This window comes from Lissotriton vulgaris, chromosome 5 (assembly GCF_964263255.1).
Source record: "Lissotriton vulgaris chromosome 5, aLisVul1.2, whole genome shotgun sequence".
Lineage (NCBI taxonomy): Eukaryota > Metazoa > Chordata > Amphibia > Caudata > Salamandridae > Lissotriton > Lissotriton vulgaris.
The window spans coordinates 1,196,162,666-1,196,179,003 of NC_141693.1; the positions used below are offsets into that span (position 1 = coordinate 1,196,162,666).

General features: G+C 50.7%; 1 protein-coding gene across 2 annotated transcripts in view; it reads left to right on the top strand.

Moving 5' to 3' along the window:
- The window catches only part of ACADSB (acyl-CoA dehydrogenase short/branched chain), a 399,459-nt gene extending 388,749 nt beyond the window's left edge, over window positions 1-10,710 (top strand). For both annotated transcript variants that reach the window (XM_086922992.1, XM_086922993.1), the window contains one exon: window positions 10,138-10,710. In XM_086922992.1, coding sequence (XP_086779118.1) covers window positions 10,138-10,208 — 71 coding nt within the window. In that variant the 3' untranslated portion in view covers window positions 10,209-10,710. The remainder of the gene's footprint in view (window positions 1-10,137) is intronic.
- The last annotated feature ends 5,628 nt before the right edge of the window (window positions 10,711-16,338 follow it).

Below are 16,338 nucleotides of genomic sequence, written 5' to 3' on the forward strand. Positions count from 1 at the left end.
CACATCCCAGCGGTCTTCAATCTGTGGGGCGTGACCCCCAGGGGGGCCGTGGAGTCCTGGGAAGGGGGTCGCAGACAAATTCTGCAGAGTGCAGTTCCTGGCTTCCGGCTGATCGAGGGTGCTCACGGCGGAGGCCTAATTCACACCGAGGTGTGAAAAACATCAATGCCTCATTAACAAGTAAAAGGTCTTTTAAAGACCTGTCATGTACTTGGGTGTGAGTGTGTGTCACTTAAGCGGTTTCAGCCGGGCTCACATACACGAGCTGGGGGGAGCTGGAGGGGGGGGGGGGGGCTGGGGAAGTGGCTGTAGTTTAACCCTTTGAGTTCAATGGATGTTGCGCACCTGGAGCTGTGGGTCCCGTGACACGTCCCCCGCCCCCAGCAGGGAGGCACAGAGATGCCCTCCCATGAGCGGGAAAGAAGAAGGACGACGACGCAGAGAGATACTGACCCCCCCCCCATGAGAGAGGCACAGAAAAGGTGGGTGACTGAATGATGAGTGGATGGATGGATGAAAGGCTGAAGGATGGATGGATGTGTGAAAAGGTGGGTGGATGAATGAAAGGGTGGATGGATGAATGATGGATGGATGTGTAAAAAGATGGGTGGATGAATGAAGGTTGAATGGATGGATGAATGGATAGATGAAAGGGTGGATGGTTGAATGATGGATGTATGGATGGAAGGATGGATGTATGGATGGGGGGATGAAAGGGTGGATGGATGGATGAAGGATGGATGTATGTATGTATGGATGGGAGGATGAAAGGGTGGATGGATGTATGAATGGGAGGATGAAAGGGTGGATTGATGTATGGATGGATAAAAGGTTGCATATATGAATGATGGATGTGTGAAAAGGTGGGGGGACAAATGATGGGTGGATGGATGAAAGGGTGGGTGGATGGATGTATGGATGGATGATTTTTTTATGTATAACTCGTAGTTTTGTTTTTTGCCACTATTTGTAACTGATGGTTAGTTGGTGTTTTCTTCGAAGTTGTTTGTTGAAAAGTGTATTTTTGCTCGAAGCAAAATCTGTTCGGGCTTCCTAGAATTACCTTACCCATAAATGTAAATAACCCATGGCGAAGGCTTATTTGATATTACCACTTGAGTTGCAATGAAGCTTTGAAGGCTAAGTAAACACAGTAACCCCATTGTCTTTTGTTAGACGGCGACCCGGAGGGTCGGCCGAGTGCGGGGGAGAGGCCTCTGGTGAGGGCCCTCTCCGGTAATCGTACAGACAAGTAACTTCCCCCCCACAGATGGACACCACACAGAGATGAGTTCGGCACACTTTATATAGAAATCTTGAGGCAAAGTAATGAACGGTACAGCGGGACCAGGATACGAGGATCCTGCCAATTCTAGTCTCTTTTGGGTAAAAGGGGTAGCGGGACAGTCTTAGTACTGGTCCGGTACGGGAGCAGCAGGAGATGAAGCTCACAGTCCTCAAGCTTGAGGTTTCGCAAGGATGGGCCGCGGCAGCGCCAGCAGGCTACGAAGATGGTTTACGATGATGAGGGCCGCGGCAGCGCCAGCAGGCTACGAAGGTGGTTTACGATGATGAGGGCCGCGGCAGCGCCAGCAGGCTACGAAGATGGTTTACGATGATGAGGGCCGCGGCAGCGCCAGCAGGCTACGAAGATGGTTTCACAAGGAAGAGGGCTGCGGCAGCGCCAGCAGGCTACGAAGATGGTTTACGATGATGAGGGCCGCGGGCAGCGCCAGCAGGCTACGAAGATGGTTTCACGAGGAAGAGGGCCGCGGCAGCGCCAGCAGGCCTGGAAGGTGGTTCACGAGAAGGAGCCGCGGCAGCGCCAGCACCCTCCAAGGATGAGATCCTCTCGGTGTCTCTCGACTCCAGGATACAACTGCCTTCCTGCTCTGGAGCTGCCCCAGTTATAGGTCTGGCGCCCTTTGATGTCCGGACCCTCGCATTTGGAGGTCGGGAGGTCCGGGATGAGGGAGTCCAGACACCCAGCAGGGGGGTGGAGCCAGCGCCCGGGGAGGCTGGGGGCGATCAACACCTGGCGGAGGGGAGCCATCGACGCGCCTTCTCCCATTGACCTGCCAAGTGGTCTCTTCACACCCTGGGGTGATGGTGGTGCCTCGATGTCGATGTCGGGGCCTGGCCAGGCCCGGGGTTAGGGTCGATCCCAGGCCACGCGGCCTTGTCGTGTAGTGTCCAAAATGGCGGCTGGACCGGGGGCAGTGGTCCTGGAGGGGGCCCGGGCCAGCCGATACCGGGGTGTTCAGGAGCGGGAGTTCCGTCGGGGACGGGCCGTGGGTTGTTCCGGTGGGTGGCCGGGATAGTTCTTGGTTAGGACCCAGGAGGAGCAAGGGTCCGGGCCCTGTCATGCGGGGAGGGATCGGGCCTTCCACGAGGCCTGTCCAACATGCGTCCCCCCCAGCTGAAGGCAGGGAGAGTCACCCATCCTCTTGGGTACTCTCCTCGCCGAGGCGGAAGAAGCGTGACAGGCCGTCCGCGTTGGCGTGGTCTTGGCCTGGACGATGCTCCACAGTGAAGTCCATCCCCTGCAGGGAGATGGACCAGCGCAGCAGCTTTGGGTTCTCTCCCCTCATCTGCATCAGCCATTGCAGGGGTCGGTGATCCATTTGCACCCGAAAGTGGGTACCGAAGAGGTAGGGCCGGAGCTTCTTGAGGGCCCACACCACGGCAAAGGCCTCCCGTTCGATGGTGCTCCAGCGCTGCTCTCGGGCCAGCAGGCGTCGGCTGATAAGGCCACTGGTTGGTCAACTCCCTCGGTGTTGAGTTGGGAGAGGACGGCCCCCACGCCATGATCTGAGGTGTCCGTCTGTACTATGAACTCCCGGCTGTAGTCGGGGGCCTGGAGCACGGGGGCGGTGCACATGGCGGACTTCAATTTCTCAAAAGCCGCCTGACATTCAGGAGTCCAGTTGACTGTTTTGGGGTTCTTCTTGGATGTGAGTTCTGTGAGGGGCCCCACAATGCTGCCATAGTCTTTTACAAAACGCCGGTAGTACCCGGTGAGCCTCAAGAAGGCTCGGACCTCTGTTTGGGTGACTGGAGGTTCACAGGCCTGGATGGCAGCGATCTTGAGCTGGAGGGGGGCCACCAGGCCGCTTCCCACTTGGTGTCCCCGGTAGGTCACGGACCCTTGGCCAATCTGGCACTTGCTGGCCTTGATGGTAAGCCCGGCCTGCCGGAGGGCGTTCAGGACCTCCTGGAGGTGGTGGAGGTGTTCCGCCCAGTGGCGACTGTACACAGCAATATCGTCCAGATAGGCGGCGCTGAATTCCTCGAGGCCCGCCAGTACCTGGTTCACGAGTCTCTGGAAGGTGGCTGGGGCGTTTTTCATACCGAATGGCATCACTTTGAAGTGGTAGTGGCCATCCGGGGTAGAGAAGGCGGATCGCTCTTGGGCCCCGGGGGTGAGGCCGATCTGCCAGTAGCCCGCTGTTAAGTCGAAGATGCTCAGGTAGCGGGCGGCCCCCATGCGGTCAATCAACTCATCTGCCCGGGGGATGGGATGAGCGTCGGTCCTGGTGACGGCGTTCACGCCCCGATAGTCCACGCAGAACCTGAGCTCGGGGGCGACGCCCGGGGCGGCGGCCTTGGGGACCAGCACGACCGGGCTGGCCCAGGGGCTGTCGGATGGCTCAATCACTCACAGAGCCAGCATTTTGCAGACTTCGGTCTGGATACAGGCGCGTACTCGATCCGGCACCCGGTATGCCCTGTGTCGAATAGGGGGGCTATCCCCGGTATCCACGTCGTGAAGGCACCAGGGGGTGACCCCTGGGATGAGGGAAAACAGGTTGGAAAATTGGAGCAGCAGGTCTCGACAGTCCTGGCGTTGCTCTGGGGACAAGGCCTCGGAGAGTCTGACTCCGTCCACGGAGCCGTCCTTTTCGAGCGTTTTCAGCAGGTCAGGGAGGGGCTCGGATTCTTCTTCAGTCCCACTGTCGGTAGCCATCAGGAGGCTAAGCTCCGAGCGCACAAAGTGGGGTTTGAGTCTATTGGCGTGGAGGACCCGGAGGGGGTTTCGGGGTGACTCCATGTCGATCAGGTAGGTGACTGGACCCTTGCGCTCGACTACTTTGAAGGGCCCCATCCATTTGTCCTGTAGGGCGCAGGGTTCAACCGGGGACATCACCCAGACCTGTTGTCCCGGCTCGAACTCGATGGAGGAGGCATGCTGATCATACCATCTCTTCATGTCTTCTTGACTGGCTTCAAGGTTGGCCTTGGCAAGTTCCCTAAATCGCCGGGTCTGGTTACGGAGGGTTAGGAGGTACTTGTATACATCCGGAGGAGTCTTCTGAGAGGCCACCTCCCACCCTTCTTTGACCAGGCTGAGGGGGCCCCGGACGGGGTGTCCATACAGTAGTTCGAACGGACTGAAGCCCAAGGATTTCTGGGGGACTTCCCTGTAAGCGAACAGGAGGCACGGGAGCAGCACGTCCCATTGGCGACGTAGGGGTTCCTCCAGACCCATGATCATCCCCTTGAGGGTGCGGTTAAACCGCTCTACCAGCCCATTTCCTTGCGGGTGATAGGGGGTCGTGAATTTGTAGGAGACCCCACACTGTTGCCATAGGGACTTCATGTATTTGGAGATAAAGTTCGTGCCCCTGTCACTGACGACTTCCCGAGGGAAGCCCACCCGCGAGAAGATCCCCATCAGGGCCCGGCCCACCACGGGCGCCGTCACGGTCCGAAGAGGAATGGCCTTGGGATAGCGGGTGGCGTGATCCACCAGGACCAGGATGAAGCGGTGTCCTTGTGCTGTCCGGGGCTCCAGGGGCCCCACAATGTCTATTCCCACCCGTTCAAACGGGGTGGTGACGATGGGAAAAGGCTGCAGGGGTGCTTTGAGTTTTCGGCCTCTCTTCCCGCTGGCCTGGCAGGTTGGGCAGGCCCGGCAGTGGTTCGCTACGTCGTTCCGCATCTTTGGCCAGTAGAAGTGGGTCACCAGGCAGCTGTATGTTTTGTCCTGCCCCAGGTGTCCGGCAAGAGGCACATCGTGTGCCAGGTACAAGAGGAAGTCTCTGAAGCGGAGGGGGACCGCCAGCACCCGGCTGGTCCCTAACTCGGCAATCTTTTGCTCACTGTAGAGCAGGTCATTGTCCCAATAAATCCAGTGGGCCCCCGAGGTGTCTCCTGCGTTCTGGGTGAGGGCTTGCTGTCGGAGTCCCTCGAGGGAGGGACACGTTCTCTGCTCCTGTCGGAATTGTTCCTGAGTAGGGCCACCCTCTTGACGCCACTGGGCCAGCTCTGGGAGGTCCCGGAGCCGATCAAGTCCTTCTTCGCTGGACTCCGGGGAACTGGGCTCCGGGGCTGCTCCTTCGGTGACGATCGGCGGAGGGGGTTCCGGCCATTCTGGTTCTTCAGGGCTGGAGGTGGCGCGGGCGGACATGGACCGGGTCGTCACGCAGACCCATTCAGGGAGGCCCAGCATCCCCAGGTGCTCCCTTCGCTCAACGGCTGACCAGGGGGAACTTTCAAGGTCGTTCCCCAGGAGGCAGTCTACTGGGGCATCGTCGCGGACAGTCACTTTTAGCATGCCGGATACCCCTCCCCACTCAAAGGGGACGCAGGCTATCTGACACAGGCTTTCGGAGTTGTCGGCTGACCTTACTGGGCAAAGTACATTTGGTAAGATCTGGTCCGGTGTCACCAGATGGCAGCGGACTGCGGTCACACTGGCCCCGGTGTCGCGGAGGGCTTCAGCCTGGTGTCCATTAATGTTGACCCACTGGCTGTACTTCTGCGTGTTGGCGGGAAGGGGCGCCCGTGGAACCAGGTCTCTTTCCCCTAGACAGACCAGGGACATGGCGGCGGGTTCCCACTCGGGCTGGTCTGGCTCGTATTCTTCAGCGTCTTCTTGGGCCTGTTCCTCCCCCAGGGCGGCGGCAGCGACCTGGCGGGGCATGGGACTCTGGTTCTTCGGGCAGTTGGGATCATTTGCGTAGTGGCCGGGTCGTTGGCATCGGTGGCAAGTAACGTTGGCGCGGAACCCTGGTCGCGTCGGAGGGCTTCCTCTTCCGGCCGGGGGCGGGGTGTTGCTGGTGGTGGCCACCGGGACGGTGTCTCTGCCCCGACCCTGGCCTCCTCCTCCCCCTCGGGGGGCGATGGAGCCCTTGGGAGGTCCTGTTCTGGTCACTGGGCCAGCTTCGAGGAACTCGTGTGCTCTCCCATCGGTCTGCTTCGAGGGCGAGTTTCCGAGGGTCAGTCCGTTTACTGTCAAGGAGGTGCTGCCTGAGCTCGACGAAGCAGTTATTGGAGAGGTGCTCCCATACAATAACGTCAAATAGCTGCTCGTAAGTGGTCACCTGGCTGCCCTTGATCCACCCCTCGAAGGCTCTGCTAAAAAAGTTCACGTACTCCACCCAAGTTGTACCCGGGATTCGTTTGCAGTCGCGGAACCTCTGGCGGTACATCTCGGGCGTGAGCCCATATCGAGTGAGGAGGGCGGCCCTTCATGTGGTCGTAGGACGTCATCTGATGGTCAGGGAGTTGCAGCAGGGCGTCTCGTCCTTCGTTGACAAACCTCCCCCATAACCCGGCTCCCCAGTCGCTCCGTGGGATCCGGTGGGAGGTCATTGCTACTTCGTAAGCTTTAAACCATTGCTGGATATCATCGTTCCGGTAATATTCTCCGACGACATCCTTGGGGATGTGGACCTTGGGGTCCGTAGGGACAGGGGGGCTCTGGTGCCCGGAGGCTCCGAGGTCTTTGTTTTGCCGTCGAATTTCTAGCTCCTTCAAGTTGCGCTCATGCTCGTATGCTAGTCTTTTCTCTTCCAGCTCCCTCTGACTCTTTTTCTCTTCTCGCTCCTCTCGGAGTCGTAAGTGTTCTAGTGTTATTTTTTGTTCTGCCAACTTGAGTTCTCCATCTAAGCGAAGTCGAGCCAGTTCCAATTCGTGGAGCCGGCTCTTCTCCCGTTCTCGGGCCTCTTCGGACGAGAGGCCCGGTCTTCTTTCCTCTATAGGAGCGGTGCTTGTTTCAGTGGTCTCGAGGCTTTGGTTTTGGGGTAAGGGCGTTTCCGTCTCCGCCCAAGACTCCAAGGCGTGTTTGAGGTCATCTTTCGTGCTCAGTCCTGTGGTAGCAATGCCCAGTTCTATACAGAATTGTTTTAGTTCCTTGTGGCTGTATTCTTCTAGTTTCTCCATCAGGAACTTTTTCGTTGTTCCACTCTCCTTTGTCGTCATGGTGGCTGTGTGTCATGGGGTGAGTTACTCTCTGTACGATTATGCGTCGGCTCGAATCGCGCCGCTGGCCACCAATGTTAGACGGCGACCCGGAGGGTCGGCCGAGTGCGGGGGGAGAGGCCTCTGGTGAGGGCCCTCTCCGGTGATCGTACAGACAAGTAACTTCCCCCCCACAGATGGACACCACACAGAGATGAGTTCGGCACACTTTATATAGAAATCTTGAGGCAAAGTAATGAACGGTACAGCGGGACCAGGATACGAGGATCCTGCCAATTCTAGTCTCTTTTGGGGAAAAGGGGTAGCGGGACAGTCTTAGTACCGGTCCGGTACGGGAGCAGCAGGAGATGGAGCTCACAGTCCTCAAGCTTGAGGTTTCGCAAGGATGGGCCGCGGCAGCGCCAGCAGGCTACGAAGATGGTTTACGATGATGAGGGCCGCGGCAGCGCCAGCAGGCTACGAAGGTGGTTTACGATGATGAGGGCCGCGGCAGCGCCAGCAGGCTACGAAGATGGTTTACGATGATGAGGGCCGCGGCAGCGCCAGCAGGCTACGAAGATGGTTTCACGAGGAAGAGGGCCGCGGCAGCGCCAGCAGGCTACGAAGATGGTTTACGATGATGAGGGCCGCAGCAGCGCCAGCAGGCTACGAAGATGGTTTCACGAGGAAGAGGGCAGCGCCAGCAGGCCTGGAAGGTGGTTCACGAGAAGGAGCCGCGGCAGCGCCAGCAGGCCTCCAAGGATGAGTTCCTCTCGGTGTCTCTCGACTCCAGGATACAACTGCCTTCCTACTCTGGAGCTGCCCCAGTTATAGGTCTGGCGCCCTTTGATGTCCGGACCCTCGCACTTGGAGGTCGGGAGGTCCGGGATGAGGGAGTCCAGACACCCAGCAGGGGGGTGGAGCCAGCGCCCGGGGAGGCTGGGGGCGATCAACACCTGGCGGAGGGGAGCCATTGACGCTCCTTCTCCCATTGACCTGCCAAGTGGTCTCTTCACCCCCTGGGGGGATGGTGGTGCCTCGATGTCGGGGCCTGGCCAGGCCCGGGGTTAGGGTCGATCCCAGGCCACGCTGCCTTGTCGTGTAGTGTCCAAAATGGCGGCTGGGCCGGGGGCAGTGGTCCTGGAGGGGGCCCGGGCCAGCCGATACCGGGGTGTTCAGGAGCGGGAGTTCCGTCGGGGACGGGCCGTGGGTTGTTCCGGTGGGCGGCCGGGATAGTTCTTGGTTAGGACCCAGGAGGAGCAAGGGTCCGGGCCCCGTCATGCGGGGAGGGATTGGGCATTCCACGAGGCCTGTCAAACATCTTTCCATTGTGGGAGCTAGTGATGGGATCAAATGTATGTGTATAATATCTCATTGCATAGTCCAGTAGTTCATGAACTGTGGTCCGGGGACCCCTGGGGGGGGTCTGCACAGTCAACTCAAACGGTCCACGGCATCTTAGAAAAATAAATAATATTAACAGATTAAAGTGTGTATTAGCAAAGAGACAAAATATAAAAATGGAAAATGCCAAACGTTCTGTTAAATTGAAGGCTAAAAATTAAGTTCCTACCCTCAGACTGATGTGTGAGAGCAGTTTTTAACACAGAATATATTAAAGACAATGAGTGGCCTCAATTGAATTTGTTTGAATTAATTTGAGTGCTAGTTTCTGTTGTTTTAGTCTTTTAAGGTAGAAATTATTGAAAATGCTTACGGCAGGGTCTGCTACTTTAAGTAATGACTGGTAATGGGTCACTGGATTACAATAATGATTCAATGGAGTTCCCTTGGTTACGGTAATGATTCAGTGGGGGTCCACAGAAGTCAAAAGATTAACAACCACTGCATAGTCTACAGCCTGTTTTGAGTGCTTTTGATCACCATCTTAGGGCTTCAGTATTCTGCCATTTATTAGTTAAATTGTAGATCTGAGTTCTTTACCCATTAATCATTCCTCAATGTTGTCTTCTTTATTTTACATAGCGTATTTTGCATTGTGGTTTGGAACTTCTCTTCCAACTATGGATGATTGTTTATTGTGCCACTCTTGACTAACAATACTTTTTGTACGTCAGTGAGGATTTTAGCCTTATTTTTGTTAATTCCGGCATTGTTATTTGTTTGAAGTTTCTTGTGAGGCACACAAGTTGTATCTAAGTTAGAGATGTTCCTCTGTTGCTTCGATCACATCTTGATTTCCACCAGAGTTTAGTGGAGTTTGTTCCTTGGGTAGTTTTGTAAGGCAACTGTACTTTATTAGGTGAGGTAGATGAAACCCTGCTATTGCAATTGAGCTTGGTTTTTGCCACTACTCTACACTTAACAATCAATTGTGTATTTTTCTGGCTCAGGGCATTGCTCTAGATGATATGATAAGCTGCAGATGTGAGGTCAGTGACTGCTTCGCATATTACTTTCATGTTACTGTATTTTATCTATGTATGGCTTGTCACACCTGTGGCATACAGCACTAAGTCTGCACTATGCTGCGATGGGAAGATCCATTTTTTGGGATACATGCCTCAGAGTTCCACCAAAGAGCAACATATTTCACCTTGAATTCCCACGTTGCAGTCTTACCGAACAGGTTTTTGATCATATTTGGCCATCTTGTGGTGACTTGTTGGATGATCATTAAGTGAGCTTTAGGCATGGTGCATGTTTCAATGTGCAAGTGTCAGGTGTCACCACTGTTGTGAAGTGGTTACATTCCCAATAGTAACTCCCTTCCACAAAGCCAGTTTTCTTGCAGCAGATAAGCCACATTTTGATGACATGTGTACTCAGAATTGCGATTAGTGAGCTAAGTGGGAGTTCTCGAAGCCTGAATGTCTGAGTTTGGCAGTCTCCATTGTTTAAGATTGACACAATTACCTGTATGCATTTTTTCTTTCTCCTTGCACTTCCTCTAAAAGAATGAACTGTTCTTTTGCTTCTGTCATTTTTTAGGTTCCATATATGAGGGAACGTCCAATATCCAGCTAAGCACAATAGCCAAGTTTATACATGATGAGTATTGAGGAGTCTGCACCGCACATCCGTCGCAGTGAGACGGGCACTGCCTATCGAATGGATCCCATCATCGCAGCTCTGCAAGCAGTGCCTAGTACCACAGCAAATCCGCTGAACACAAAAAGATTAGAAATTAACTTAAAATCTCAATCTGTATTTGAGGGTCAGGGTCTGCAAAGGGAGACAAATGGGCGCTTAACTGTATGGTCCCACAAGCCAGACTGAAAAAGAAACAAATACATGAACACATGGAATTACAGTACGTTAGGGTGTTGATAAAAATGTTTTGATGTAAAGGTTTTAGTGTTTTATAAATCATGGCATTATTCATTGTATAGCTCTTATGCATTGTGCACTTGGCTCTGATGAGCCTGAATTGAAAACATCACCTCATAGATTACAATCTGCACTTTCAAAGATGATTTATCTTATGATAGAGATGAAAAAGGGGTGCCGTTTGAAGGGGTCAGTAATTGCTTTTTACTACAATAAAATATTTTTTTTGGTTTATGCAACTGTCTGTGTTAATGTAGTTTTGCAGATTCACTGCCTTTTGCACTATTTTCATCACCTCTTCCTTAGCCTCTGGTTTCCCAGTATAATTGTCTCCTGGCCTCGTTGAGCCACACAAACTGTGGAGAAGAGTATTATGTCAATCGTATTATGGTAACTTAGAAGGAAGGACACGAGCATAGTACACAGAAGTTGATTCAGAACAACCAATTTACCTAGAATTTTTCAGAGAGTCAATAATGGGACTGAAAGAAGAATACAGAGATGACAACAAGAACAAGTATGTCATGCAGCTTAGAATGTGCTTCATAGACATCCACACCATATGTTTCCAGTCTCTTCACCAGAAAGCATTAGATGTTTTTATGGTATGGCTTGACAGTGCAACTGTCACCAGACAACTATGTGAGAATCACCAGGAGAGGGTCTTTGGCTCTGCCCAAAGGTTGGTAGTCGGGAGGTCCTATTTTATTGGGCAGAAATGGTGTGCTTTCCCCCAAAAAATGCTTATCCTTCACATAACACTGATCATTTTGTTTTTGTCCAGCTGCTTAAGCTTGAAATTTCAGGGACACGCACATGCAATTGTAATGCTATTAAATTGTTTTAGATAACTAGGTAATGTATTGTATTATACTCTGGCAGCAGCACCGATGAGAAGAGGCAGTCTTTAACATACATGGATTTTTAGGTTTCGCTTGACGGTGCATTCATAAGCCAAACATTGAAATTGGCAGTCCTTTATGGACAGCCACAGTTTTCAATGCAAAGTTCGTTCCATCATACTGAAGTTTGCTCAACTGTTTTTTTCAAATTGTTTTTTTTTAATTTTCAAGTACCTTTATTGACAAAATAGCACAGTCACATTACAATCTCGCATCAAATCAGAGCACCTTATACAGAGCAACGTTTGAGGATGTAAAGAAAGGCCAATAACACAGACCATCAGAGTAGAACTGCTAAGTAGACGTTACTTATGCACATCAGGACAGTGAGCAACAGTGGACAAACATTAGACAAATTGTGGGAGAGAGAGTGGGCCGGAAAGGGAATAAGACGATCTAAAGGGCTGACCTTCACCGGCGGCCGCCGCGGGCGGAGTGCCAGCAGGTAGCGCGGGAGAGGCAGTCTGGCTTTGGTGGGTGTGAGCATAAAGGTATGACACTAGGTGTCCCCATATGTCCAGTGGACAAAACCTGGCTGGCACAAGGTCCCAGAATTCAGATAGAAGGGTCTGGCATCGCGATGCATCCTCGAGCCATTGGGTGAACTTAAGTTCAGGTTTGCGCCCCCAGCACATGGACACCCTATGCCGTGCAGACAAGCAGCATAGCAATCAAGCGACAGGAGGAGTCTGGGCAATATTTAACAAAGCCTAGGAGGCATAGCGGAGGGTCGGGCCGAACCGCTGAGGAAGTGATCTCGGAGATAGTAGTACAGACCTCACGCCAATAGTCCGAGACCTTTGGGCATAACCAGGCGAGATGGGAGAAAAACGCTGCGGGAGCAGAACAGCGCAGGCATCTTATCGCTGGAGGTGAGTTCCAGCTTATGTAGCTGAACGGAGGTGCGGTAAACCCTGTGTAAATATTTAAAATTAATTAGGAGCAGGCGATAGTTCGGGGATAGTCGCTTCTTCTGGTTGCTACAATAAAGCCAGTCAGCTTGGGAGACATCAACACCAAGATTCTCGCACCATGCCACACGAGTGAGGACAGTGGAGATGGAAGTGGCGGCCAGCGTGAGTTTGGTAACCAACTTCTGAGGAGAAGGAGACTAATACAGAAAGTCAAGAGTGGTCATCGAGGGGGAGGCAAGGGGAACGAAGGATGCAGCTCCCTGCAGATAGCGCGAAGCTGATAAAAAAGTAAAGTGTACATGGGACCAGAATCGTCAGCGGGAGAATAGAATGTGTTCCCCGGGTAGAGTTCAGCTAATGTAGTCAACCCCAGCCGAGTGGCGTGTTTAACAATACCGGAGGGCTGAAGAGGAGGAAAAGCTGGTTGCCGAACGATTGGCATCTTATTTGCTGAGAGCGCCAGAGCACCAGACAGACGGCGTAGACCATCCCAGGCCCAGAGCAGGCTTTTTCATAATGTTTGATAATGGAAGCAGCATGCCTCTGTAAAATAGAAATTTGTGTCTACCTTCATCTGAAACACTGGATTATTACTATCATACAACAAGCTGCTCTGAAGCGTAGGTCTCCATATCATATTGACTAAGTGCAATTTTCTGTTGGTGCAAAGGTCACAGTTCTTTGGTCTGCCTACAAAGATTCTGGATCTTCTTTGTTCTTGTTCTTGGTGCATGGCTGCATCTGATAACCTTTCAAGACTTTTTTTGGACCTTAGTCCCTGGCTGTTTCACTTTAGAAGCACACTCCATGTAGAATATTTTCAGAATGCCTTCCGAATACAGTCAGTTAGCATGGATGTGCCAGGGACCATTTGAAAGTCCTCAAAAGATCAGTTTGATGGAATTGACCGCAGTCACACTCAAGTAATTTTTTGTATCAACAAAGACCATCTCGTTTCTTATGTGTATGGGTAATTCAATTGTGACAGTGCATCCTTTCAAGCAAAGAGGGGCAGTGCCCGTATCCTCTCAAAGGAGGTTGAAACATTCTGATTTTGGCTTTCGGTCAAAGAGATGCATCTGACAGCTTACATGTGTCAGGCTTGGAGAATGTTACTTCAGACTCACTGAGCAGGTGCCTTCTCAGGGGGACGTTCAGTGCAGATGGAGACTTCAAAACCTAACAACAAAATTAAAAGCGCCAAATGTTGAGTATGCTGAGGTTCTTCAAGTTCAGCTTACCTGGGATTGCCATACTAATTGTCTCATTAGGGGCCAGATGTAGGAGCCCTAATACCAGTCGGTAACGGCCGAATTCGTCGGTTACCGACCGGTATTAGGGTTTCCAGATGTAGGGGGCCTATATTTTACCGATTCTGTAAAGTTACAGAATCTGTAAATTTACAGAATCGGTAAAATACCGAATCGGTATATTTACCGATTCGGAAAAACCACATGTAGGTGGCACTCCTAAGAGTGCCACAGGCCCTTAAAAATCGGTATTTTACCACCCAATCCTATTGGGTGGTAAAATACCGAATTCAGGTGTGCATGCACATCTGTGCATGCATACCTGTGCAATGTGACACACAGACATGCCCTTAGGGCATGTCTGTGTGCCACATTGCACACAAGTCCAGAATTGGGGTGCTAGAGGGGGTATACAGCGGTTAGCACACATTTTTTACAACGCAGTGCTGTTACTACGCTACTTTTACCACGCAAGTCGTTACAACGACTTGCGCTGGAGGGCGCTCCAGGATAGTAAATAGTTTAATTTACTATCCAACTCCTTCCCTAGAGTCCACGGGGACTGGAGTTGGAATAGTAAATTAAAAAATTTACTATCCAGCGCCCCTCCACGCAAGTCGTTGTAACGACTTGCGTGGTAAAAGTAGCGTTGTAACGGTACGCGTTGTAAAAGTACGCGTGGTACCGTCATACATCCGCTAGAGGGTGTCAAAGTGACACCCCCTGCACCCTTGCAGGATTCGGTATTTACCGATTCTGTAAATACCGAATCTGTATTTCACATTGATTCCTCTGGGCTTCAAGGCCCATAGGAATCAATGGGAAAAACAGAATCGGTATTTACAGATTCGGTAAATACCGACTCTTACAGATTCGGTAATTTTTTACCTACATATGCCTCCTTCCAATTTACTGACTTTTAAATACTGAATCGGTATGACTCGGTATTTAAAAGTCGGTAAATCGGATTTACCTACATCTGGCCCTAGATGTTTTATCTTTAGGATTTTCTCCCACTACCTCTTTTGTTCATGCCCTTGCTTGAGCTACAGTGATGTAGGACAAGAATGTTCTTCATAGCCCCTTTACTCTCATCACAATGGTGGTTTCCAAGTATTTTCCTCTGTCATAAGATCCACATGTGAGGTTTCCATACAGTGTAGATGATCTGCTCTGTGAAAACAGCATCCTAATTTTTCTGAGTGTGACTTCTTGGTTTCGGGATACCAGTAGAACGAGCACCTTCATCTTCCTGCGTCATCTATGAACACCCTAAGGAAGCCAAAGAGACTTTCAATTCAAATACCTCAATCATTTAAAAAAGAAAATAGTTTGCATGTACTGTTCTTCAACGACCTGAGAACATACAAGGAAGTGAAGCAACACATGTTCTACTGTAGGAAAGGCTGGCCTTCAAATTTCTTCTGTTCTCAGATAGACATTTTCGTCATTCCCATAAGTAAGGATTGTGTTAAAAGCCTTAAGAAAATGTATCCTTCCACCCCACAGTAGCTCAATATAGTGATTGAACTTTACTATAACACTATTTATATAGCGCAGCCCTAGCTAAGAAGCAACGGAGTGCTGTACATTACATGATGGGTTAGAGACTATCTTGTAGATCCTATACAGGACGTGGAGTTTACTCAAATATATTTTGCACATTACATATTTTTTTTATATTTATTAGGCACAGGGGGCTTGCGACTTACCCAGAAGATTTTTATGTTAACAAAATCATGAGTAACAAATTGTTGTTGTTGCTCTTGCAATGCTAACAGTTTTCAAATACTGACAATGCTGTTTTAAAAAATATATATATTGGCATCCAATGGAATTGAAAGGGTTTAAGGCTATGTGTTGTGTATGCATATTTTGCAAGTTGACACCGACTTTCCTAGCATCTAAAAAGTATTTGATTTGAATTTGATTTAAATTGCTTCTAATACCACAGGGGTTTCTTGGGCTGTGAAACCCTTAAAACACGAAATACTTAGAATGAAGAGTTAGAAAAAGAGAAATGCTTTTAATTCTTTTATGAATCGAAAGTATCATTTTATCGGTCTTAGCTAAGAGTTAATTGTTTGAGCTCAAAATATCTAAAGGATCTACATTCTCTTCAACACTATTTTCAGGGTTCGCCTGCACAGAGCTTAGTCTGTTCTTGAGAAATCTATTGATTTTAATATAAAAAGAAAAGTAACTTACATCCCACCTCCTCTCTTTCCTGGCTTCTCATTGGTTCCTGTGCCTGCCACTTACCTTTCCTCCATTTCTTTTGGCTGTAGCATATTTTCCTGCATTTACCAATGCTTGTTCCTTGTCTGCTTCGCTTATCAGTTTCCCACTGCCAAAATACTGTTAACATCCGGTTTGGTTGAAATATATTTTCATAAATTTTTGCCTTTTACTCTTTCAGCATATTTATAAAACAATTTATCATCCGAAATTAAGTTATTTGCATAGGATCACAGGATGGGCTGCCGACACTCGACTCAAACAGAGATCACCAGCTCTTGAGTCAGCAGCTCGGGCCGCTGCACCACATCCTCTCCACCTTCTGTGTTATCTGTTAGGGAGCTCTTTCCATTTTCTGGACGATGAATGACGAAATAGCTCTTTGTCGGTACATAGGTGAAACCAATGCATTACCAATGCTTGTTTATTAAAGAGGAGAGTCCTTTCCGAGTGAAGGAGGCAAGATGTTGTGTAGTGCTTTATTAAGACAGGCAGGGGAGATATATCCAGCCATGTGGATTAAACACAGAAATCTGAAGTTCTCCAGTATTAGGGGTG